The 27,147-nt window shown below is 39.5% G+C and overlaps 1 protein-coding gene across 2 annotated transcripts in view; it reads right to left on the bottom strand.

The window, feature by feature from the left end:
- Nucleotides 1-10,483: 10,483 nt before the first annotated feature.
- SMARCA2 (SWI/SNF related, matrix associated, actin dependent regulator of chromatin, subfamily a, member 2) overlaps nt 10,484-27,147 on the bottom strand; it is a 103,223-nt gene continuing 86,559 nt past the window's right edge. For both annotated transcript variants that reach the window (XM_050328486.1, XM_050328488.1), the window contains 5 exons: nt 18,256-18,361; nt 16,937-17,038; nt 13,260-13,392; nt 12,015-12,157; nt 10,484-11,376 (listed from right to left, as the gene is read on the bottom strand). In XM_050328486.1, coding sequence (XP_050184443.1) covers nt 11,341-11,376; nt 12,015-12,157; nt 13,260-13,392; nt 16,937-17,038; nt 18,256-18,361 — 520 coding nt within the window. In that variant the 3' untranslated portion in view covers nt 10,484-11,340. The remainder of the gene's footprint in view (nt 11,377-12,014; nt 12,158-13,259; nt 13,393-16,936; nt 17,039-18,255; nt 18,362-27,147) is intronic.

Here is a 27,147-nt window from a genome sequence, read left to right as displayed (position 1 = left end):
TTTTCTGAGTTTGAAATTATCTTTCCATGAAGCTGTCACCACCTGGCACTGTATTTGTTCACCCTCTGTCTGGACAGAAACAGTTCTGGGATAAGTTAAAAATATTTCACTCTGCAAGCTCATTTAGTTTAAAAATAACTAGAGATTGCCTTTTGCTTAGTAACTCCAGAGGCTGAACAGCCCCAGGTTGACCACTTCATGGGCTTCAGGCAGGTGAAGTGGCTGGAGGTGAGAGACACACCATTACACAGTGTAGTTGATGCCTTTGTTATCTTGTAGGATTAGTGTCTATGATTCACCGACATTACTCTGACTGCTCTTGTAGAGTTACACTAAAAGAGGCTACAGTAGCAAGTAACAGAAAGGGAAAGAGTGATATGGCCTTCTCCAGGGAGAACACTGTGAACTCTTGGAAGGCAGAGAAGAAGGCAGTCACAACTGTCTTTAACAAGCAAGGTAACAGGATTGCTCCTCAGGGCCAGAAACCTCTTACCAGACAGTTGTTAAGCCCTTAAAAAAACATCCTCAAGGAAACAAGCAGCACTCTGTGATCAGAGGACAGAGGCAGAACAAGCAGCGAGGCTACCTTGTGAATTCAGTAGGGGTGCCATAGGCAGGGATGAGACGGATAAGCTCATGTGAGCTCTGAGAGGTGATGAGCTGCCCGTTCACACTGCTGGGCTTACCCCAAAGGTTGCTTCCTTTATTAATCCCCATGCCCCATGCAGAGAAGCATGTTCACCTGGAAGAGATGCTTTAAATTCGTTTCTACTCCAGGGACTGTACCCCAGAATCACAGATCATTTTGAGTTGTAAGGGACCCACAAGGGTCATCAGGTCCAAGTCTTGGCCCTGCACAGGACCATCCCCAATAATCACACCATGTCCCTGAGAACATTGTCCAAATGCTTCTTGAACTCTGTCAGGCTTGGTGCTGTGACCAGTTCCCTGGGGAGCCTGTTCCAGTGCCCAAATACCCACTGAGTAAAGAACCCTTTTCTAATATCTAATCTGAACCTTCCCTGACACAACTTCAGGCCATTCCCACAGGTTCTGTCACTGGTCACCCAAGAGAAGAGGTCAGTGTCTGCCCTTCCACTTCCTTTCACATGGAAGTTGTAACTGCAATGAGGTCTCCCCTCAATCTCCTCTTCTCCAGGCTGAACACACCAAGTGACCTTAGCTGCTCCTCATATGGTTTCACCTCCACACACTTCACAATCTTTGTTGCACTCCTTTGGACACTCTCTAACAGCTTTATATCTTTCTTATACCCCAAACTGCCCACAATATTCAAGGTGAGGCTGCCCCAGTGCAGAGCAGAGCAGGACAGTCCTCTCCCTCGACCGGCTGGTGATGTTTCGCCTGATGCCCCCCCAGACATGGTTGGCCCTCCTGGCTGCCAGGGCACTGCTGACTCAGATTCAGCTTGCCATCGACCAAGACCCCCAGGTCCCTTTCCACAGCACTGCTTTCCAGCATCTCATTCCCCAGTGTGTATGAACATCTGGGGTTGTCCCATTCCAGGTGCAGAATCTGGCTCTTGTTGAACTTCATATAGTTGGTGACTGTCCAGTCCTCTAACTTGTTGAGGTCTCTCTACAGGGCCCCCCTGCTTTTGAGGGAGTCAGCTGCTCCTCCCAGTTTTGTATCACCTGCAAACTGCTGAGTATCCCTTCCAATCCTGCGTCCAAATCATTTATGAAGGTGTTGAAGAGCACAGGGCCCAAGATGGAGCCCTGTGGAACCCCACTAGTGACAGGTCACCAGGCCGATGTCACTCCCTTCACTATTACCCTCTGTGCTCGACCTGTGAGCCAATTGCTCACCCACCACATGATGTGTTTATCCAGCTGTGTGCTGGACATTTTGTCCAGAAGGATCCTGTGAGAGACAGTATTGAAAGCTTTACTGAAATTCAAAAAGGTTACACCAACTGGCTTCCCTTGATCAACTAGATGTGTGGTCATAAAAGGAAATTAAATTTGACAAGCAGGACTTTTCCATCATAAAACCTTCCTGGCTCTGACCAGTGACTGCATTTTTCTTCAGGTACTTTCCAATACCTCCCAGAATAATCTTCTCCATAATTTTACCAAGCACAGAACTGAGACTGACAGGCCTATAGTCTTCAAGGTCATACTTCTTGTCCTTCTGTAAGATTAGGATGTTAGCTTCCAGTCAACTGGGACCTCTCCAGACTCCCAAGACTGCTCAAAAATCATTGCGAGGCCTCATAAGGACATCAGCCAGCTCTTTGAGTATTCTCGGATGAATCCCATCAGCTCCCATAGATTTACAGGGATCCAGCTGGAGCAGATCCCTCACAACTTCAGTCAACTGGGAGTTTGTCATTCTCACAGCCATGGTCCTTAGACCATCACTGTTGTTGAAGACAAAGGCAAAGAAAGCATTAAATACCTCTGCCTTTTCTATGTCCCTGTTTGTGAGCTTACCATCCTCATCCTGTAATGGGCTGATGTTATTTCTCCACTTCCTTTTGCTATTAACATATTAAAAAAACCCCTCTTTTTATTGTCCCCCACATTTCTGGTCAGCTTTGACTCCAGCTGAGCTGTGGCCACACAAATTTCCTCCATACAGTGGCAAGCAGCATCTCTATTTCTCCTACATCACCTGACCTTGTTTCCACACCTTCCTTTTTTGCCTCTACCTCCCAAACTTCTTTGGGAAGATTCCTGCTCAACCAAGCCAGCCTTCTGCCTCACCTGCTTGACTTCTGACATTTAGGCATTGACTGTTCCTGTGCCCTTAGGAGATGGTGTTTAAAAAGTGACCAGCACTGTTGGACCCCAGCAACTTCAAAAGTGTTGTCCCAGGGGACCCTACTCATAGTGCTCTGACCAGCCTCAAGTCTGCTCTTCTCACATCCAGAGTTGAAGTTTTGCTGTCCTTTTCCTCCTGTCAACAGAGATTTTAAACCAAGAGGATTGCTCTGTGGTCACTGTGGCCAAGAAGGCCACCAATCGCCACTTGACTCACAAGACTCTCTTTGCAAAAGCAACAAAATCAAGGAGGGCAACTTTACCAGTTGACTCCCTTAGTACCTGAACCATGAAGTAGCAGCCAGATGTTTTAAGAATCTTTTGGACCTGTTTGTGCCAGGAATGTGGTGTCCCCTGTTAACACAGGGCAAGTTGAAGCACCCCATAAGAACAAGGGACATTAATTTAGAGGTGTCTCTTAGTTTCTCAAAGAATAATTCATTGTGTCATCGTCCTGGTACTGGGAGGTCTACAACAGACTCAACTGTGTCACTGCCAGCTCCATATATGCCAGCCATTCCATGAGGAAAAATAAATGCATGACCTTCCTGAAAATTTTTACATCTGCAGTGAATGTAGCCTTCACAGAAATGTATTTTCTGTGGTTCTCTGTATTACTAAGGCTAAAAAAATTGCACCTAAATTTCGTGTTTATCTTTCCAGTAATATCTTTCAGGTGTGAATTTTCAATAGGACTTGGCATAGCTGGAAAGGCAGAGAGCCATGTTTGGTTGTTTCTTTAACACTTTCGGGGATGGTGACTCCACTACTCTGTGGGCAGTCCGTTAAAATGTCTGATCATCCTTTCAGTAAAGAAATTCTTCCTGATGTCCAACCTGAACCTCCCCTGATGCAGCTTGATGCTGTGTCCTCTTGTCCTGTTGCTAGTTACCCGGGAGAGGAGGTCCACCCCCTTCTTGGTACAACCTCCTTTCAGGTAGCTGTAGAACGAAATAAGGTTCCCCGAACCACTTCTTGTCCGGGTTAAACAACCTGCGCTCCTTCTGTTGCTTTTCTAAGACTTGTGCTCCAGACCCTTCGCCAGCTCGGTTGCCCTTTTCTGGATGTACTCCAGCACCTGAATGTCTTCCTTGGAGTGAGAGGCCCAGAACTTCATAAAGGGTTTGAGGTGGGGCCTCACCAGTGCTGAGTACAGGGGGACAATCACTTCCCTGGTCCTGCTGGTCGCACTGTTCCTGATACAAGCCAGGATTTCATTGGCCTTCTTGGCCACCTGGGCATGCTGCTGGCTCATGTTCAGTTACTGTTGACCAGCACCCCCAGATTCTTTTCTGCTGGGCAGCTTTCCAGCCACTCTGCCCCCAGCCTGTAGTGCTGCCTGGGGCTGTTGTGACTCAAGGGCAGGACCTAGCACTTGGCCTTGCTGAACCTCACACCACTGGCCTTGGCCCATTGATCCAGCCTGTCCAGATCCCACTGCAGAGCATTCCTACCCTCCAGCAGAGCAAGACTCCCGCCCAGCTTAATGTTGTCTGCACACTGGTTGGGGGTGCCCTCATTCTCCTTGTCCAGGTCACTGACGAAGATATTAAACAGTCTGAAGATATTAAACAGTACTGAGCCTGGGGCAACACCACTGGTGACCAGCCACCAGCTGGATGCAACTCCATTCACCACCACTCTCTGGGCCTGGCCAGTTCTTTACCCAGTAGAGTGTGCCCGTCCAAGCCATAGACTGCCAGCTTCTCCAGCAGAATGCCGTGGGAGACAGTATTGGAGGCTTTAAAGTCCAGGCAGACAACATCCAAAGCCTTTCTCTCATCCACTAGGTGGGTCACCTGCTCGTGGAAGGGGATCAGGTTGGTCAAGCAGGACTTGCCTTCCACAAACTTGTGTTGGTTGAGCCTGATTCCCTGGATGTCCTGTACATGCTATGTGATTGCACTCAAGATCATCTGTTCCATAACCCTCCCCAGCACCAAGATCAAGCTGACAGGCCTGTATTTTCCAGAATCCTTCTTCTGACCCTTCCTGAAGATAGATGACACATTGGCCAATCTCCAGGGTCAATGATTTTCCCATAATCACTCAAGATGACCATGAGTTAAGTTTGTACTATCACAGAGGAGGAGCAGGATAGACAGAATGCATGAAGAAACAGCACAGAAAGTTATGTTCTGTGATGCAGCAATGGAAGTTGGTCTAATAAGATTTTCTAAAGCAGAAGTAAAATGTTCTTGTTTTGATAAGATTGCCCTTATGCAGTTGAAATTAATTGTGAAGCTTTAAAAACCTAATTACTGCTTCGAAGTGCTTAAGTGCAGTGACATGGAACACTTACCATCTTTTGTACATCTGCAGAATGTCAGACATGCTGAGCTTCACTGCTTTCTTCCTTGACCTTAAGAATGGCTCAAAGGCACTTCAAGAAATGCAGGAGCACTGAGGTGTCCCTAGGGTTACACCAGTAGACAACCAGCACTAATAGCAACAAGGTGTCCTGATCTCAGAAAATGTGAAGCCCTAAATGAATGGTCAGACAACTCCTTTTTCCTCCTTGTATTTCATGTTAGAAGGACAAAGGACATGGGAAGTAACGCTGCACAATTAAGCAGTAACTTCTTTGAGCCTGTAAGGTATCCAAATACACATAAAATTTATTCCAGTGGAAGGTGATGAAGAGAAACTACGCTGGAAGCCTAAAGGGAGAATGTACATAATAGATACTACTGCAATAAAATGGAATATAAACCATAATATAATTACCATGGGTGGATATAAATTCACCTCTACCAAAAGCCACATCTGTTTCAGAGAAGTATTTGGCATATAAATAGTTCTCATTCGCAGTGAATACACGTCTTAGTGTTGGGGTCCTCTCTTGATTTTGATCTCCATCTCCTGGTGTGAGGATAGCCTCTGCAAAGTTTCTATTTACAGACGGCAGATGATGCAATACATAGCTTAAAACCTTCGATCTCATAAAAAATGGTAAATGTAACAAAGCATTGGTATATGCCATCATGGCAATGGATTGTGCACAAAAACATGACACTGAATACCAAGCCCACACAAACCCGGGAAGCAGCTGCCCAAGCTGGAAGTTGTCATGAAAACAGTACTTGTCTTGTGTATAATTTCCAATAAAAGTCTTCTAGTCCCTTTGAAATTGTAAGGACTTCATGTTGCAGTTATTTGTTGTGATTCAGCCTTTTTGACAGCAACTTGGCATACACAGGAAGAAAAGAGAAGCTGTCATCATCTAATTGGATAAGAATTTTGTTCTGTGTCTGCTGTGGTCATGAAAATAAGAGAGAAGTAAAACACCACACAGATTGAAATACAAGCTCTTCATAACAAAGGCAGGGTAAGAAAACTATTTTACTGTGTAACAGTGTCAGATCAAGGCAGAGACTTCGGCATGTTCTTCAGCACACACATCTCTGTGTAAACATAGAGCCAAAAACACTGCCACATTCACAAGCCTCACGAGTGAAGCTAACGGAGAGACATGGACTAATGTCTGCAAAGTAGGTGTGACCTCTGCATGAGGTCATACGCCTGCACCAACCTGTGCTCATTTGAGCTCTTGGTTGTTAGGCAGAAATAAGAGGGTGATGCATCAACTTCCAGTTAACTTTTGGTTTGTATCATGTTTAAGTAAGTGACCTTCCTTGCACAGAACAAGCAGGCTGCATCTGGATAATCCTTCATGGCAGTTTCACTTTAATGTAATTGCTGAAGTTACTCCCTGCACAAACATGGCTCTTGGTGTCTAAACCCTTAATATGTATGACTACACAGTTCTTAAGTTCTGTACCCATTGAATGGGCTGTGCAGTTTCAACAGCATAGCAAGAGTAAAGTGAGGAACTCCTAGAACTCCTAGTTCTATTGTAACAGAGTCAAAACTGTGTATCATTCCCCTCTTTGCCTACTCTGAACCTACTTCCCCTTCTTCCTTAAGGTTAATACACCCACATAAATCACTTTTGTTAGCCCCTTCTGTGAACCTACATAACGAGATTTACAGTTGTTTTCCAACTTACAGTTCAAGTCCCTATTCAAAAACTGCAAGAATTTAAAAACATTTCAGAGGTTTTTCACAGGATGAGCAGATGGCAAAATGAGAGACCAGCCTAAAACTCCCTTTACAAAAATGAATGTTGTTTTCAACATGTTATGTTCTGTTTTCTAGACTAGACAACGTGTTCAGTAAATCCAATTGTCCAAGTGTTAATGAAAAACTGACAGTAGGTTGGGCAATATTAATAAAGCTACTAATGCTTAAGTGGTTGACAGCACTGAGCACGTACCAAAAACTCAATAACTGCACAAAACTTTGAAGCTTACCACTGTATCAGCTGTGCCTTTGTCTCAGCATGCACAGAAGCTGTGGCAGTATCTGCTGTGCCTCTATGTCTTCTCAATCACTGAATCGTCAGTTTAATTCAAGAGCTAAGGGAGTGAAAAAGACTTTGCATTGAGAATAGACACATTTAAGGAGGAAGCCATTTATATCAGTGAGTAAAAGGTTTTGTATTTTCTTTGTTTCTTTCAGGTGAGGGGAAATAACCCATTAATAGCATCTGGAATGTATAAAAGCTGTTAAGTGTTATTCATCTGGCCCACTTACACTGCTGCCTATTTCCCAGGAGAAAGAGACACATAAAGAAAACCTCCTGTTATTTAGTTCCCTTCACTTGTCTTCCTCAGTGCCCATGCCACGCAGTTTCCAATTTTACTGTACAATTTTCCAAAATTAAGGTAGGAAATGAGCTAATTTCCCTCGATATAGATTGTAGCATAGTGCTTTTATTTGGGTACTGTTCAAAAGGTATTTCAAGTGTTTTGCATGCCACTTTGTCCTAGAAGGGGAATTCTGTAAGAGAAAGTGTTTCCATCTTTAACATAGATTTGCACATATTTAAGTAAAGATTTTCTCCTCTCTTTTTGTAAACAATTTGGAAGGTTACAAATGGCTATTTTCCCAGTACCTTCTTCTTCATATAGTGATGTGCTGAGATTACAAAAAAACCAATTTATCTTGAAAAATGCAGTAAAGTCATACAGAAAAACAGCAAGATAACAATTAAAATATTACTCTGGGTAGAAGTGAATCCAAATCCTAGGCAAAATAACAGGACCAATTGCACTGGAGCATAGGCATGTCTTACAGACAAAAATCTTCTTTATTCTAATGTTAAAAAATAATTGTGGGCTTCTTTTTTGAAACTCAGAGAGGAAATGGAAAATATGTTGACATTACTTGAACCCAATAAAACTAACTGCAGCCAAGAATTCAAAAATATCTCTTCAGGCAAACTGATATGCTCTTATGACTTACAGTTACTGAACAAAACCAAAGCTACTTTCAATTTTAACAGAAATGTTGGGTCTTCTTAGTTAATTTTTCTTCTTCAGCTAAACACTCATCTGTAAATAATGAGTTCTTGAAAAATAAATCAAACTGGGTCACTGCAAAGTCATCCAGTACTCTGGGGATTGGTAATGTGATCCTGTGCTTCTTATATTCAAGTTGCCAGTTTAAATCCAGTCTAGGCCAGCAGTGACCAAAGCCTACTGCCAGATGTTTTTGTCATGAATAAGAGGTTGCTACAATTCAGTTCATTTTGCAGGGAAAAAATAACATTTTTATATGGTTTTGTGAAACTGTCACTGAAAACAGAATGGTCTCTTTCAAACTGAACTATCCCAAATCAGAGAATCACAGAATGGCTGAGGTTGGCTGGCACCTCTGGAGGTCATCTGGTCCAATCCCCCTGCTCAAGCAGGTCCACCTGCAGTTAGTTGCTCAGGATCACATCCAGATGACTTTTAAGTATCTCCAAGGGAGACTCCACAAGCTCTCTGGGTAGCCTGAACCAGGACTCAGTCACTCTCATAGTAAAAAAGTGTTTCCTGATGTCCAGAGGAACTGCCTGTGTTTCAGTGTGTGCCCATAGCCTCTGGTCCCACTATGAAAAAAGCCTGGCTCTGCCTCCCTTGCACCCTCCCTTTCCTGGTATTAATTCACATCAACAAGGTGTCTTAGAGCCTGCTCTTCTTCACACTGAACAGTCCCAGCTCTCTCAGGCTCCCTGTGTATGTCATGTGCTCCAGTCCCTTATCTTAGTGGCCCTTTGCTGGACTTGCTCCAATATGTCCATGTCTCTCTTCTACGGGGGAGCCCACCACTGGACAAAGCATGTCAGATACTAGGGCTGAGAAGACGTCAAGGATCACCTCTTTGGATCTCCTGGCAACACCTCTCTTACTGCAGTCCAGGATACTGCTACAAAATGATGCACTGTTGGCTCATGTTTAACTTGGTGTCCACCAGGATCACCAAGCAATTTTCTGCAAAGCTGCTTCAGACACTGGTCTCATCAATGTAAGCCTCTGAGATCTCTGTGAAATACAGGGTCTTCCATTCAGATGGGACACATATTAGGTATACTATGTTTGAATTGCTGAAACCAAGCAAAGCTGATTTCAGTGCAGGACTAATATACAAAAATGGGCACTAGATGAAATTAGTGATCACTTTTCAACTGAGCTACAAAAATCTGAAGCACCTACACACTTGTTGAGGATTGGACTTGGCTGGATGCCAGATGCCCACCCAGCTGCTTTATCACTCCCCTTCCCAGCCAGAGAGTAAGATGCAAAACAACTCACGGGTTGGGAAAAGGTAGTTTATTAAAGCAGAAGCCAGGTGAAAGCTTGGGCACGCAAAAGCGAAGTGAAAGATAAGGTTTATTCTCTACTTCCCGTGAGCAGCAATGGTCGGTCACTTCCAAGAAGGAGGGCTTCAGCATGCGTAATGGTTCCTCAGCAGGCAGCCGCTGGAGACAATGAATGCCCCCCTTCCTGCTCCTTGCCTTAGCTTTTACATCTGAGCTGATGTCATATGGTCTGGAATATCCCTTTGGTTAGTTAGGGCCAGCTGGCCTACTTGTGTCCCCTCCCAGGATTTTGTCCTTGATTGAGGAAGGAATGTTACAGCCCTGATGCTGGGCTCAGCAGTAGCCAAAACACCCTTCTAGCTACCAATGCAAAGCATGGCACTGTGAGGGCTACTGTGTGGAAATGAACTCCAGCTCAGCCAGACCCAATACAACACTGCAAGGCAGTAAGAAGAGATTTGTTGTAGACACACTCTGAGAACCATGCAGCTCAAACCAGACAGAAATGTTCTGTTTCCAAATAGGCTCCTAGGCTTGTACATTTTTATACAATATATACTCAAATCAAAGAGGTTTTGATTATCCAGAACAGCAAAATTAACTGCAGACATGTAGTTCAAATGTTTACATTACCACATCTTATTGCATCACCATCCTGTCACCTCAAGATAATACTTTAAATAAACACACTTCTAGGTGAGCTGGCTGCCTTCATAACTAATTGTATTCATGCCCACTAGGGCATATGGACATACATTCCCTGAAAGAAAAAAAAAATGTTTATTTTATTGCTTTATCACTTTAATTGTAATTAAGTAATGAACTATGCTTTTAGTTTAAGGTGTTTACTACTTCAGTTTTATTATTCTTATTTTAATAGGTATTGTATATCTTCTCTCCATCTCAGAAGATACTTCTAGGGTACTTGAATTTTACAGGACACTCCTGCCCTTGTCCCTCCTTTAAGAAGATTTGTGTGGAACTCATAACACAAGGCTGCATCTATTGAGCTAAATTATCTCTTTATTAGGAAAGCACCAACACCACATTTTTCAAAATTACTGGAATTTTATTTGCCTCAGGCTTATGACTTGCAACCAAAGACATTGTGCAAAGAAAGCAAAGATTAAGTACACTTTAGGGAAAAGGTGATAATCCACATTGGTAACATAGAAGATCAGTCTGATGAAAGAAGCCATACATTACACTATATAGATTGCAGTATTCAATAGCATTTTTTAACCCAACTTTTTTAATAGAGGAAAAAAAAGTTAAGCAAAGTTTACAGTAGACAATCTGATACAATTCAAAAAGCATTTTTCTGAAGATCATCAAGCGTAAAGTGGAAAAACGTATATGGGACAAAGTGGATGAAGGCTAAATATTGAACATTTATAAGCTATTAAACAAAGTTGCATATATGTACCACAGTGTAAAAAACAATACAGAACAAATTAAAAATTTGAAAACTGCCTGATGAAAAATAAAATAACCAGTGGCTTTTAATGACTTCTCCTGGTTATCAATGCTACAAAAGACTTTTTTTTTGTCTTTCTGAGGCCACTGAAAAACACCCTATCAAATGATAAAACCAGGCACAATCAATAATTACGAAGTCAAAACTAGCCTCTAGAAATATACTAATATCCCCTATTTTCCATCAGAAGTTTTTTTTTTGTTGTTTTTTGAGGCCTATTTGGTCACAATATGTTACATTTTTTTTTCTTTTTTACACCATGATATCATATGTTTGTCTGGCACTATCCTAAAGCTAATTTTTAGAGAATGAGAATACAGAAGCAACCCAATGTCTATTTGACAAAAAGAATTCACTGGGTGTAAAATAGAAGAAAAGAGAAGAGAAGGGGAAGGGGTCAGTTCTGCCAAGAAAATAAACCCTATGGATCACTCATCATCACTTCCGCTTGCTTCCGACTGGTCCTAGAGGTAAGAGACACAAGACAAGTCAGAAATTCTTTCCGGCTATTCTGTGGAATTTGTAAAAGAAGGAAAAAAAAAAAAAAGGAAGTACAAGGAAGAAAAATGACAATTAAACTGACAAATCAAGATAGCCTTAAGAAAGTTTCTAGGTTATCTAGTAGTTCTATTTCATGACATTTCAGCTGATTGCTGTAGACTCCTTTAGAGAAGGAAAGACAGAGAGTCAGGAAACACCAGCTCTTTCCATCCAGACATTTAAAAACAACTGGGAAGACGTCTATTTTCATTTGTCGCAATAGTAGAAGCACCCACCAAAAAAAAACCCAAACCATCAAGCTAAAGGTTTTCATCTGTGGACAATAGTAAACAGACCATGAGATTTAAAGGTTCAATGGATGTAGTAACAGCTCGAAGAAATAAGCTCCAGACTTCTTAGACTTCTTGTCTTCCAGCTGGGACCAGATCCCATAAGCACACCCAGATACAGTTTAATCCCCCCCCCCCCAAATCTCTCAAAATGATCACTACAGATTAAACATGTGCTTAAGTATGAATAGTTGAGAATTCTGACAGCAAGCAGGACAGGGCAGAGATGCAATCACTGCAACACTTCCACAGTCTTACTGAACAAAACTTACATTTTCCTCTTGATCCTCATCACTATCATCATCACTCACGACAGGCTTGGCTTTTGCTCGGCTTTGCCTCTTCTTGCCTTTTCCTTTCTCCCGACTTTTTTCATCCTTCTTATTTAACTTGATTTTGACTTTCACTGATTTTGCTGCAAAAAGTTAACAGCATACATTAATGTTACTTTCACTTACCAACTTTTAAACGCTGTCTCTGTTCACAGAGGTTCTCCTCTAGTCGCAGCCTGGAAAGATATTCCCCTCTAACCTTATATTGACTGTGGAACAATGAAGCAGAGGTATTTGCTTTTATTTCCCTTCTTCCTGACAGTGTTAACAACAGCTTGAATTAAACTCTAAAGATTAAGTTGACCACGTGCACTTTCTTTTCATTCTCAGAACGCACAGGTGTCTACAGGTAGTATACGGTCCTGTGAGAAGATACACACCTAAAAATATTTTCTTCCAGACTTTTGAATTTTTTTATTTTAAACTACAGAAATGCTATGTTGCGGTGGCCAGCAAATTTTGAGCTGACACCCCTGTGAAGAACATGTTAAATTTCTGATTCCAGAATATCCACTCATTTCCAAATGAGCTACTGAAGTTGCATGCTTTGCACATCCATGTGACACACTTGGAAGAGGAGCTCAGTGCCAAGTACTACAGCTTCTTCAACCAGAGAAAAGGTAGCTGGAAAGTTTGAGTCAATGTACTGGACGGCACACAGCGCAACAAAGGGATCCCTCCTTTTCCACTTCATCATATTTCCAAGTCTGCAGGGACTGAATAAGCGTCTTGAAACAATCAGAGCTTCATTTAGTCCTTGTCACACTGAAGGATACTTGCAACATCATGTGGTTCTCAACCAGGTGATGAACTCTGTATGTCACAACATGCGCAGAGGTTGACCACCCATGGAGAAAGATTGTCTCTGGCCTTTCCAGGTACTTCTATTTACAAATAACATGAACAGGATCCAAAAGCTTTATAAACACTCATGGCCAGTCCACAAAGCAATTCTGTGATTTGTTTCTTGCTTAAAAATAGTTTACTGTATTCTAAGAACTACATCCAGAAAATTCAGCTGAAAGACTTACACTGAATGTTAACACACAGAGAAGCAAATTTACTAAGAAATTACTTCTACCACTAGAAAACAGAACCTTACAATCAGTCTCCATGCAGAAACAGGAAAACCTTTCCTTCCACCCCCAGATACACTTTCTTTTCAGTATTTAGCAGGGGACTCACATTCAGATTCCGATTCTTCTTCATCATCATCTTCTTCATCATCATTGCTTTCATCCTCGCTTTCTTCTTCTTTGGCTATCTTCTGTCGTGCACTTTTGAACACAGACTGAAGAACAATGGAATCTTCATAGATCTACAGTACAGATACAAATCTCTGTCAGAACTATAAAGTCAAGCAATATCAAAAATTAACATACACCTTAATTTTCAGTGCAAACCTAGAGAGTATATGGCCTTTTCAAATACCGACTAAAAGTGCTTGTTACATGAATTGTACAAGAAATGCCAACATTAATTCTTCATGCTCTAAATGAAGAAATTTGTCAGTAGTGAGCTACAAAGAAACAACTCTTACAATGTATTACATCTAAAATGTCCAGTTAGAGTGTTTTTCATATTATTTTTATTACCACAGGAACTATTGTGATTTTCATTAGATCATAACAGCCTTGAAAAACTACCAAAGGAACAGACTTCACCAATAAGCACCTTAATTAAAAATGGGTTATAGTCTACCAGTACAGTTGATAATGACAAATGGCTAACCCTCATGTAATTATCTTTAGTTGTTTGTTTGTTTTTTTTTTCCTGAAATCCAAAGTGGCTACAAAGAAAACAATTTATCCCAAGCAGCTCATTCCTGCCTTCCTTTCAGATCTAAGAAGGCTGAAAAACAAAATCAGGGCTTGTTTTAAACCTAACATGTTCAAACATGCTATAGTTTCCAAAGTATCTTGGTACCTCAGATTTTCTCTTTAACCTCAAGCATGAGGGGATTGTCAAGAGTGAGAGGACTTCTTTTGGATCATAACACTAAAAATCTTGTTGTCTTGCTGAGTATTTGGTTCTTCGTAATCACCTGAACAAATGACCCTGTACAGTTTGTTTCATAAAATGTCAGAAGCCAACCACTGGACAATTCAGCACTAAACAGTTAAGAATAGTTAATAGAAGAGTACAGAGTCACAGACTGCATTTGATTTTAACAACGCCAAAACTACCTTGACTGTCATACTACTCCTTTGGCTAAATTATACACTTCCTTGTATAAAGGGACACTTGGTATTTGTAAGAAATATAATGGAAGGATTTTTGGCTGCCATTATACAATCTGTATGCTAAACCTGATGAAACTGCTCCAGTATTTTGTAGGTTCAATAAACCAGATCAGAAAAAGGTTTTTCAAAATACTTTACATGAAATACACAATTCCTATTTTTTTACTTGATTGCCAAGTCCTTTTTCAGAAAAACTGTCTCTCACTGTGGACTTTTCCCCACTCTGCAAGTCTTGCTGTACTTTTTGTTATGAGATGTTTGACTGCCCTCTGTCATGGTAAAATATATATATATATATATATAAAAATATAAATAAAATAGTCATTAGTGCCTTGAAAAGGCTCTTCTCATACTGTCTTATGACATTAGTGAGCTGTGAGACTTCAGAGCATCCTTCCTCGAAGTCAAATAATAAGCAACTTTCTCTTATACCTACTTCTTTTCAAGTCAGCTATTGAGAAAAGCCTCCAAGTTTCTCTGGGAACCATTTATTTTTCATATGAATAAGCCTAGTGTATTCAATTGTTCATTGGAATGGCTCTTTCAACTAACCTTCTGTTCTTTCTCAGATAAAACACTTTTCTAAGAAAAAAGAATTAAAGAAAATGTACAACATTGTACTTTTTTAATGTTGGTCACTACATATTTAGGGCATAATTATGAATAATTACGCATCTGCGTTTCATTAAACCATTAAAACACAAAAAACTTTTCAAAACAGAGGTTGCATTGAGGACAAGAGCTTCAACCCTCGAACTTGCTCTGTCCCTGAAAATGCCTCATAAGGTTCCATCTCAGAGATGTAACTGCTTTGCTTCAAGGAAAAGTAGCATCCATCATACTAAGAGAACACTTGAAGTCACTGTGTGCTTAAACAACTACCTGAATTAGCCCTTTGTTTTTGAGTGCACACACAACTAATCTAGTTTACTGACGTGAATTGGTATGTCAGAGCCAAGACCTAAACACAAGGTATCAAGGTAGCCCTGAAAACTGGAGGACTGCTGCAGAACTGTCCTGCAGCTCAGGGAAATAAAAATGAATGGTGTGAGAACTCCGCAGGGAAAAATACCCCTAAAATAAAATCTTAGCTACATGTTTGCTATTTGGACTTCACGTTATAAAAACTCTAGGTCAGGTAATTAATGGTGGTTCAGAGGAACAGAAAATAATACTGCAACACTCTGATACATGTTGGGCTATTTCCAAACAGAGCAGCATTATCCACTAACAGTTCTATCTACTCAGGCTTATTACCTTTGCCGAACAACAGACCAGTTTCCCATGAGCAACTTCAGTCATTCTGAAGAAAATAACTTTATTACTTTTCCCATTTCACTACTGATTTTTCTTTACCTCTTTTTACCTCTTCTACCATCTTTTACCATTTTCTGAAGTCTCAGCCATACTTTTTGGTATTAACTTTCCTTCACTTTTTTCCCCCCACTTGCTATAATTAGAAATTTATAGTTGTTTTACTGCTATATGACTAACACTAAAGTGAAAATTTACATTTGGACATGTAGCTAAACTTTGTCTCAAGCTTTCTACCATCACTAATTGTCTTATTTAGATATTTTCAGTTGCTTGATTTATGGTTGTTTCCATGTAACTGAAGACAGTACAAATACTACATGTACAGAAAACATTTTTTATCTCTAGATATCAAAAATAATAACAAAATTATGAGCTGCATCCAACAATCCTAAATTGCATACTCATTTTTAATTCCCATCTTTTAATATAAACTCCCCAGTTCAGGTAAAGGACATCACTAATGTTTAGAAATTTGAAGGATGAATATGGGCAGCATCACCCTTCAGCTTACTTTTATTTAGGCTTCTGTTAATCTCTTTTTTCTTTTCCTCTTAGTATATTCGCATCACACTTTTTGGACCTCATCTATAAAAATAATCATCCGAGACTATGTTTCACTGTATGGTGAGAAAACTTTCTAATTTCTCATCCAGATTTCATAGTCTTTCCTTTTGTGTTAGTATCCTGTTCTGAATTCACAGCACCAAGCCCATTCATGTGTATACAACATCTGTTTGAGATGAGTTTGCCTTCTAAACCTCTGAGACTCATCTGGGATTTATTATTATTGTGTCTTAAAATGGACACTGACCTTTTGACAGTAAAAAAAAAAAAAATTGAAAAAACCAGAGGGTTCAGAGGGTATAAAGCCTCATACACTCATCTTTACTGCTGGACAAACCTTGAATTTTTATCTTTCCTTAGCAAAACTGAAGAGCTCACTACGAAGTATTTCTTTAACATCCTGTCCTAAGCTGAACTGATCCTTCTGTGATCCACTGTTGAAATCTAAGCTCTACACACACTGCCTTTTACCATACATTCAAATAGTCTTACTGCAGTTTTAAAATAACACACAGATTAGAAAAAACTGATCTCAGAATTAAAGTCAAAACCAATTTCTCTGCATACACACAGTGCAGCTGTGTCCAATGAATTCTAGATGATTCTAAGAATGCGGGCATTTTTTTCTGTTCAATGTAAGAATTAAACCATAGGGTTTATTTACAAAAATAATAATCAACAAACACTGAAAACATAAGGTAGGAGAAACCTGTATGTTTAACAGAAATTAATTCAGACCTGTGATCCCTCCAAGTTGAATGTCTGAGCATTGTGACACAGCAACATAACATCTTTCTCCAAGTCTCCAAGACTCCGATACTTATGGTTGCGAATTCTTTCCTGTTGCATTTGTTGAGGAAATGAAGACAAGTATTGATGAACAGTGGTGTAGAAAGAAAAACAGCAGACAAGACAATGACTTAGTATTTGATTCAACACATAAAAAGCTTTCTCTTTAAAAATTTTACCGAAGCATCAAAACAAGTATCTGTTTAAAACAAAGAAAGTCTTCAACTGTGTTGTTGACATATTACTCAAAAAACACATCATGGTAACAGAGAAAAATGAAGCAATTTCTATGTGAACTGGAAGGGTTAAAAGCAAGAAAAATTGAGCTCTTTTGGTAAAAGAAGTTCCAGTTTCTTCTTCTAGCAAGGAAACAAAATAAGCTGTGACACAAATGAAAGTTAAAGCATTATATCACTTAATGTGCAACATGCTGCCTGAACCTCATCTACTAAACTGTGATCGGTCTGACCTGGCTGTTCCAAGATACAGTGCTAGCTAGGGTCTAGAGGGGAAGGCATCTGAGGGGCAGCTGAGGTCATTTGGTCTGGTCAGCCTGGAGAAGAGGAGACTGAGGCGATTTTACTGCAGTCTACAACCTCCTTGTGAGGGAAACCGGGAGGGGCAGGTACTGATCTCTTCTCTGTGGTGATCAGTGATATGACCCAAGGGAATGGCCTAAAGCCGTGTCAGGGGAGCTTTAGACTGGGGATCAGGAAGAGGTTCTTCACCCAGCAAGTGTTTGGGCACTGGAACAGGCTCCCCAAGGAAGCGGCCACAGCACCAAGATTGACAGAGTTCAAGAAGCGTTTGAACAGTCTTCTCAGACGCAAGGTGTGACTCCTGGGGATGATCCTGTGCAGGGTCAGGAGTTGGACTCAATGATCTTTGTGTCCCTTCCAACTCAGGATACCTATGATTCTATGATTTTAAACTTAGAGTAGACTATATTCCCCTAGAACCACTAGATCTTCACAAACACAGTGTGTTTACCAAGTCACAATCAAGTCTTTGCAAAAAAGGCACTGAGATGTCATCTCTGAGTTCCATTCATGTCACCCTGCTACATTCTGATTTGACTTTGAAATGACAATGTTACACTGCAATATGCACTAAACAAAATTACTAACACGGTGTGTAACAATGTTTAAAATCAAAGCCACAAATACTGGTAAATGCAATATTCATGTTGTCATTTTAAAGATGACTATTCCCACCTTTTTGTATAAAAAAGAAAAGGAGAAATCTCCACTTCCAAAAGCAGTTCTTACCTTTATCTTTTTGAAGTCAACTGGTTTTCTAATCAATTCATAATACTCTGGTAGTTCTTTCCTAGATGGGAGTTGAATGAAGACTTCACTTAGCTGCCGTCCTGAACTGTTGAGAGAAACCAACCATAATGAAAAGAACTTCAGCTTTCTCACAAAAGACACAAGCACACACACAATCTAATAATAATAAAGAAACTAAAATAAAAAAAATTAAATAACTTTTTTTTTCCAAATAATGAGAAACTGACCCCTGATTTTTAAATTTGTTACAGATAATTAATTTACAATTTAAAACTGTTGTCCTAACATATCATCATCATTAGAGATCATTATGTATAACAGACTTTACAGAAGCAGGATCAGGATTTGCATCTGAATTCCATAGTTGTTTGCTGAGTACACTCTTATCCCTTCTTCGGTATTGTTGAGCAATTTTAGCAAGTGTCCCTTCTGTCACTCTTCAGTTTATCTTCTTCTTGATCACTTTATAGTTGGTTTTATAATTCCTCATCATAGCAAACCATTTGTTCATACTGATTTTCATTATACTATATGCTGATTGCTATTAGACTAACTAGATGCTGGTCTAGTTCTTCTGTTAATTACTGTTGGGTTTTTGAGAAGATCATTGCAACTATATTGAAAATCACTACTGCAATTTGTACTCTTTCAGTCATCTGAAATAAAGTGATAGGTTATCTATAAAAATTTCATACTCCAGGAACATTGCCTATCACTTACTTACTTACTTATAGGTGTTCAGAATTTCTAAGATTCCCATATTTCCCATGGTTTATCCTTTTTTAATAGCCATTTTAACACTTTCAAGTTGTGGGGTCTATTTTAAATCTTCCTAATTGGGATTTCCAATATAATACATAACTGTAAGTGACATGGAGAGAAAATCTGCTGAAAACACTTATGGACTTAGTATTTGTTTTGTTTTGTTTTGTTTTGTTTTGTTTTCCATGTGCATGTTGTTTTTCTCACTAAGGAGCAGAAAAAAGCTCTGCTGTGAAGAACAGTAGTTCACCACACATAGCATTCATAAGCACTTCCCAGTTCACATTCAAATGCTTCCTTTTCTCACAGCTACTTCAAAAACACCTTGTTTTCTCAGCTGCATCTTCAGATCGTAATTCAGAAATACCACAGAGTTGGGCAAGAAGGCTGCCAAGTCCTGGTCTCCACCTGAGCTTCTCTCTCACAGTCACCCTCCAGAGTGTTGTAGGATCTTATGAGACATATTAAACTAAAACTGAATTGAAAGTTAACTGAAGCAATCCTGCAAGGAAGGATTAGGATGATAAAAAACATGTAACAGGTCTGCCCTTTACAGAAGTAATGAATGCTTACTATACCTTATGCATTTCTGAATGCCTGAAATAACACCAGAATTTGAGAAGGTACTATTTTTCTTAGGTACCCAACAGACTATTGAACAAGCAGGAATAAACAGATTTTCCTCATTTCCTAACTAGCTGGTGCTCACCTAATCCACAATTTTTTATTGTTCTCAGTTTAGTCCTGGGAAAATGGTGCTCCTTGCACCAGAGAGGACAACAGTGTAAATGCTCTAACTGCAGATTGCTGATTAGTGTTGTTCTACCAACATCCTGGGCACCAACTAGCAATTCAGACTGAGAAACCAAAAGCCTCAGTCTCATCCTGATAACCTGTGTCTGACTTGCAGCAGCGGAAGCCTCTCCCCTTGCCTGCTTATCAGTAACTCCTTGATCCCAGTAAGTTTATGGCACATGCCTGAGGGCACTCTGGGGCGTGCTGCTGTAGGGTAAGACATGGCGGTGGGTGTACGGTGCACCTCAGCCAGGGAAGATGACAGTGAAGTCTACCCCACAGAGCTCTTGGGATATATACTCCAAGATGCCACTCACACCTCAGTGGTAGCTGCTAGCAATTTCACCCAACAGATCTAATTTATTTAGGAAGCAACCTGTTACTGAAATAGAGCAAACCATAAAATGACCAGATAACTGTCATGCCAAGTCTTAGTATTTCTCTCCTGCCAGCAAAGAACTGTGAAATTCTGGCCACTGCACCTGCCATCTTTGGTACAGACGCACAAATTCATACTTTCATAATTCCCCTGTCAAAGTGTTTATACTATGGATTTAAAGGCACCAATCTTGTTCACGACCTGTGTGACTGTGTCATGCCACACGACAGAACCCCTCTTCATCACAGACTGCCCTCTCAAAGTGAAACTGGAAGCAATGCAAGGAAAAGCAATGCATTAAGCACACACTACAAAACCGGCTAAATCAACACGTTTCTTTGCAAACCGAAGACCTTTTTTTATTTTATTTTATTAACAGAGGGAAGCATTGAGCAGTTGTCACAGCTGCAACTCAGATCAACAAAATTTTTTCTGAGCATAGACAACACCAAGAAAACCAGATGCCCAAATGGTATCTTAAAATTTAAGTTCCTATTCTCCATTTGTAAAATGACAATAAAATGCTGAGAAAGAAGTTCTATATCTGCAAAGCATTCACACTCCTTATGATCATAAAAAAAAAGTCCAGGAGGAATTCACCTATTCATTAAGTGATCAGTGCACACCTTATATATGCAAGGCACTGATCCTGAGGAAAAGCAAAGCAAAGCAGTATCCTGTTGCACAACTACACAGAACATTGTAATTTACCCTTCCTGCACCTTTGCACAGTTCGAATGTGTACTGGCTTAGCAGAAGGACTGAGTTATCAGTGCTCTGTTCGAATTTCAGCAGCTTTAACAGAAATATCTGTACGAGTAAAATTACTAAACCACTGAAACTGGTGTTTCTTCAGTTGCAGTTCAGAGTCTTAATACCAAACAGAATGACTTCAGCATAAAAGAAACAGCTACTAATAAAATTTTGATCAAATTTTAAAACATGTTTAGTACTTCTGTCCTATTGAAAGAGCTCCTGATGATTAGAGCTTTTGATGTGATGGTTGTATTTTTTTTCTCTTTTTACATACACAATCACCTTTATACTATATTTTATCTAAAATATATAGCAGTAATAAGTTATTAAACAGCAGTATTTTTTGCTACAGAACTAGTCAACTGTGATTTGTTCACACATTTTACTAAACTAGGAATGTCAGAGAAAACCTTCAAGCTTTTGCTTGTTATAATTAATTACTGAGCATTTTTAAGACTATGAAAGAAAAAGCACTAAGGGCATGAAATACACAACAGTCAGAAGACTAGAGCCTGATTTTTGTCTACTCAGATCAGTAAAAGCTTATTCTGTTCTATCTTTTTTATAGAACCTACTCTCACAAAGAAGGACTATTTATCTTACATTCCCTTTGTATATATGCATCCATACTATAAAAAAATTGATCTTTTCTAACATAATCTTAAACTGCTGTGTTGCAGATACAGTAGGAGAAAATTGGTAATTATTAATGCAACTCTGATTTTAATCCTTGCCCCTACTTATGTAATTAGAAAATAATAACCACAACAACTACCACATAGAAATCATGCGCAGTAAAAATCACTTATGGTTGCCTAGCAACTACCAGGCTACGTGCTGGAAGGAAGAAGGACCAGAATAAATTAAAAGACCTGACTGCAAAAGAACTGTGAGTGACAGTTCACTGCTACTGCATCAGTTCAACATGCTAGTCCTGTGTGTGCTCACATTAAAAATACTTGCATGGTGTGCAAGTTAAAAAATCATTAAAAAATACTTCTCATTTAAAAAATATTTTTGGTTAGAAAAATATTTGTGCTCAGTGTTTCAGATTTTCTCTCATTTTTGTCAAACTGCTTACAAGGTGCAGACAAGCATGTAATTTCATCTGTTTAGTCAGTACAGTCTCAGTGAAATGAAATGCAGGAACCTCATTTGTACAAGGTTCTTTTTGTATTTATTTTCCCTAGTAGTATTTGGCCAAAAATAAGCTGCCATAGACCTGACAAAAGTATTAGTACTATCAATGCTCTTTCTCCTTTGAAATCAAAAGAAAAGACAACTATGAAGGTGAAACTTCAACCTGTTCTTGTACTTCTGGCAAATTTCAAACTTTTAACAATACTGAAATTCAATTTAGAGTGGGTAGAATAAAGCATTCTGTACCCTTGCCTGAGTCAGAGTGCTCACAACCAGAACCATGGCTTGATAAGTACAACTTTAAATCAAATACAACTCACAAGGATGCTATTTAAAAAAAAGCGAGTGTGGGAGAGGAGAATTAGAAGAGCTGACATAGTGAGGTGGTTCCTTTCTATTTAACAACAACAGTAAAGTAGCTATGTAGGGTGATTACTAATTTTCATTAAATGTATTTATTAAGTGTTCCTTTTTGGAACTGACTGCAGTAATACATGGTGGACTTGTCCCCATCATTGAGATGGAAGTGGATGAAAACAGTTAAACATATAATTCCTGGGTTTGACATATGGCTATGTACTCCACAACTTGGGCTTGGCTATAAATAAGATTTACTTTGTGTGTTTGAATATCCAAGAGTACCAGTTGGCATAATTAATTACTCATTACATTAGTGATGGCTAATTATACTACTCTTCATTTTACAACAGTCAAAAACTGGCAACTTGAGAAAAGAGCTGAAAATAGTCTGAATAAAATCCATATCACATACAGGAAAAATACTCTCTCCCTGAGCTATGTCATCAAAATTAAGAGTACTATGGACACAAATTTAAACATGTTGGCTTTAATGATGCAGTGATAAAAATGCTAAGCACCACAGATAAGGGTAGTCTCTTGCCAAACAGGAAAAAGGCACAACAACTCCACCTTCCAATTTTCTTATCAGCTTTATTAAAATGCAGTAAACAACTACCCGATACTGGGAGGAGGCTTTGTGAAGTTCACCAGTACACCATGCAAGTCCTTACTTTAAATCTATTAACAGAGCAAACAGCAAGCAGAGCACAATTGAAAATCACTCTGTATGGAACAGAGCTATCAGCATCCTGGGACTCCTGAGTTCAGCTGTTACTATTTAAACAAAGCTAATGCAAACTAGAAGTAGTATCAAACTGGCATCTAGACAGGAAGCATCAAACTCTGATGCAAGGCAGAAGAGAACAGCGGGTTTGTAAGGAAACTGAATGATTACAAGCTATGAATCACAGACTCACAGAACTGTTTAGGTTGAAAAAGACTTCTCATATCATCAGTCCAACCATTAACCCAGCACTGCCAAGTCTCCCAGTAGACTGTGTCCCTGTGTGCCACATCCATGTGTTTTTTCAACACATTGGGGATGGTGACTCAACCACTTCCCTGGGCAGCCTGCTCCAATGCCAGACCATCCTTTTAATGAAGCTTTTCCCAACATCCAATCTAAACCTCCCTGCAGCAACCTGAGGCCATTTCCTCCTGTTCTCTTACTTGTTACCAGGGAGAAGAGGCTGTCCCCACCTTGTAACCACCTCCTTTCAGGTCGTTGTAGAAAGTGGTAATATCCCTCCTCAGCCTGCTTTTCTCCAGGCTAAACAACCCCAGCTCTCTCAGCTGCTCCTCATCAGACTTGTGCTCCAGATACTTCACCAGCTCTGCTGCCCTTCTCTGGACATACTCCAGCACCTCACCATCCTTCAGGAAGTGTGGGGCCCGAAATTGAACACAGCATTTGAGGTGTGGCTTCACCAGTGCTGACAGTACATGGGGTCAATCACTTTCCTAGTTCTGCTGGAATGAAGTATCATTCATTTTCTCCACTTAATTTTAACAATCAGAAAAAGAAAGCAACACTTACAGTTTGTCTTCCTCTGAAATAAAACCCAAAGAAAAAACTTCAACAGAGGAAAATGATTGTTTGTGAGACTAAGTCTGCATGTGCATAATGCAAACTCAGCAGCTGGGGCTCAAATCTGGCATACAAAAAATGTAACATTTTTTGTAAAAAAACCCAGTAAAATTGTTCCTGCTTTCAAGCCTTTTAACTGGACATGCGAACTACTTTTTGTGTGCCAAACTGATTTGGAGATGCCATGCAACAGGACAAGAGGCAATGGGTAGAAACTGATATACAGGAAGTTCTACCTGAACATGTGGAAGAACTTCTTTACTGTGCAGGTGACTGAGCACTGGAACAGACTGTTCAGAGAGGTTGTGGAGTCTCCCTCACTGGAGATATTCCAGAACCAGCTGGATGCAATCCTGGCCATGTGCTCTAAGATGACCTTGTTTGAGCAGGGAGGTTGAACCAGATGATCCACTACAGTCCCTTCTAACCTGGCCCATTTTGTGATTCTGTGGTTTTGCTTTTTGAAACCATAACATAAATATTACACATACGAGTCTACAATATTTGTTTCTATGGGCGTTCCTAATTTTAGAGGGAAGGAAAGACAGATTAAAAGCACTGGAACTGGAAACGTGTGACAATAATGCTGGACTAAGGCATTTCAACTTGCTCTCTTCTAAAAGGTGTTTTACACTACAGGATTACAACATGGTACAGGGCCGTAGAGGCACCTAAATCTTAGTTTAAGAAATAACTGCAACAAAATCTCAGATTAATATGTATTATTGCAGATGGAGTCTGCAAAGATGATGTATATGCTTTATTTTGGAGAATCAGGATCAATGTGTAACTGTAAAGGTGTTTCCAGGGCCTTAAGGTCTTGGCATTGTAAATAATTACAAGTGTTTTAATCAAGGATCCAAGGCTAAATATACTTAGTTATTTCTGTCCCACTACTTCATACGGAAAGGTTCCACAGTTTTTAATTAATAACTTGTATGAACTAAAGAATGGTTATATATGCTCATATAACCTTGTGACCACCCTCCTGTATTTTTACATATTTCTACATTCTTCTTGTGTTTATGCTTCCCTTTGTTCCAGTGAATTTACTGAGAGCAATCATCTTCCCCTCTCAAGACTGTGCTATGTTTGGATAAACAAACCAACCTGTTTCCTCTTACAAGGCTCTCCCATGCTACTTATCACTGAAATAATTATTTACACTTGTCTCAGTGTAAACTAATCTTTTCTGAATAGAAAAGCAACTCAGAAGAATTAACAGTGTCACATATAAGGACATACACTTATAATGAGTATTTCCACATCCACACAGGCAGTAGTGTCTGTGTGAAGCTCCTGTCTTCTTACAGCTGGGCAATACTGATGGATTCTAGTTGGCTTTGATCAGTAACTTCTCTGCCCAGGTAATTATTTTTCTGTCAGTTCCACCTGAACTGACAGATACCTGAACAGATATCCACTGATACCTGAACCAAAAGAGAAGTTTCCTATTTTTAGTCTGTAAGTACCATATAATGCACTCTGAGGTACTGCATTTCATGCCATTTCTTTTACTCCAGACTTAAATGTGTCCAGTCTGCTGTGAATATCATGCCAATACTGACATTTTAACATTTTCAGTTTTGGCTAGGACACTCCTCATTTAATATATATCATAAATATATTGTGATGTATGCCAAAACCAATGCTCCAAGAACTTTTGTAGTATCTTCTTTCCAGTTTAACAGCTCCTTTTTTAATAGTGCCTTCAATTACATATTTTTGCTTCTTTTCACTTGGATTAGTGAGCTTATTCATACTACTACTACAGTCTACATTCTACTACTCTACACTTTCTCTCATAATATAATTTTCCTGTAGTGCCCTAAAAGTGCTTTACCAAAATCACAGAATCATAGAATGGTTTGGGTTGGAAGGGACCTTTGAAGATAAACTAGTTCAACTTCCCTGCTGTGGGTAGGCAGGGATATCTTTCACTAGATCAGATGACCAGAAGTCAGAGCATTCTGACCATATTTTCTCTCTTACTTTGCTTCATTACAAATCTGTTCTCCATTCTAAACCATTAAGCTGAAACCTAGACTAATTCAGCTTTACCCATGATAGCAAAGAAGCACAGAAGCATAAAAAAGGATCTGCATTTGTAAATACTGCTCTGTACTACACTTGGTGACATTTTTTATGGTTTGATACTAAAAACTGAGTAATAAAAGCACAGGTGTGCTTTAAAAAGTGACTTCAGTAATGATTTTTTTCTCAATGATTTGGGGTACATATCCTACAGTTCTTCAGACTGAGGTATCACTATCTGTTTCCAGTTAAAAAGGACAAATACAAAGATAAGATAAAGAAATGCCTATCAACACAAAGAAAAACTTGAAGCACATCTCCCAATACTGGACTCTGAAATAAAACAGGCTGCAAGATGCAAGTATAGTCAACTTGACAAGGACCTCAACAACTCTCAAACCAAAGGCCTCTAAGCAGTCCAAGCTGAATATTTTCACAGTGCCTTGCATCTTTGTACTTCTTCTCTTTTTTAACTATTTTCTTAATTATACGGGACACACCCCAGGTACCATAATTTCAGGAAACTAATGCTGGCTGCTGGTCAACTCAAATCTCACTGCAATTTTCTTTCCTTCAGTACATTCCTAGCTCTCTAGAGAGACCCAAAAAAAATCAGCTTTTACTTAAAAATTGCTTTTTAAGAACTACTAAACTTACTGTCAATGTAATGTTTCATTAAAATCAACATAATTTTGGGATTCATGATGGGAATAAAAGGGAAAAGGTGAGTTGTTATACTGTACTACATAAAGAGAAAAATCTAAATGAAAAGGTTAAAATTGCACTATGGACACAACAAAGATAAACAGCAAACCAAACTCAATGCTAAATTCCATGCTCTTGCACGGACTTCTTTAACTCAGGTGTACAAACACCTGGATAACTACCTCTGAATTTCCTTTTCAAAAAATCACATGCTGCATTTTTCCACACTGAACATTTACCTCAAATGTTGCTAATATGTCTGTTTAAACTTGTTTTAACCTTCACATAATAATTGTTTAATTCAAACTTCAATTTACTAGAGCTTATATTGTTTGTATTATTGTAACCTTTA

The sequence above is a fragment of the Myiozetetes cayanensis genome, unplaced genomic scaffold, assembly GCF_022539395.1.
Source record: "Myiozetetes cayanensis isolate MyiCay16 unplaced genomic scaffold, myiCay2020 scf4, whole genome shotgun sequence".
NCBI lineage: Eukaryota > Metazoa > Chordata > Aves > Passeriformes > Tyrannidae > Myiozetetes > Myiozetetes cayanensis.
This window is presented reverse-complemented; position numbering and strand designations above follow the sequence as displayed.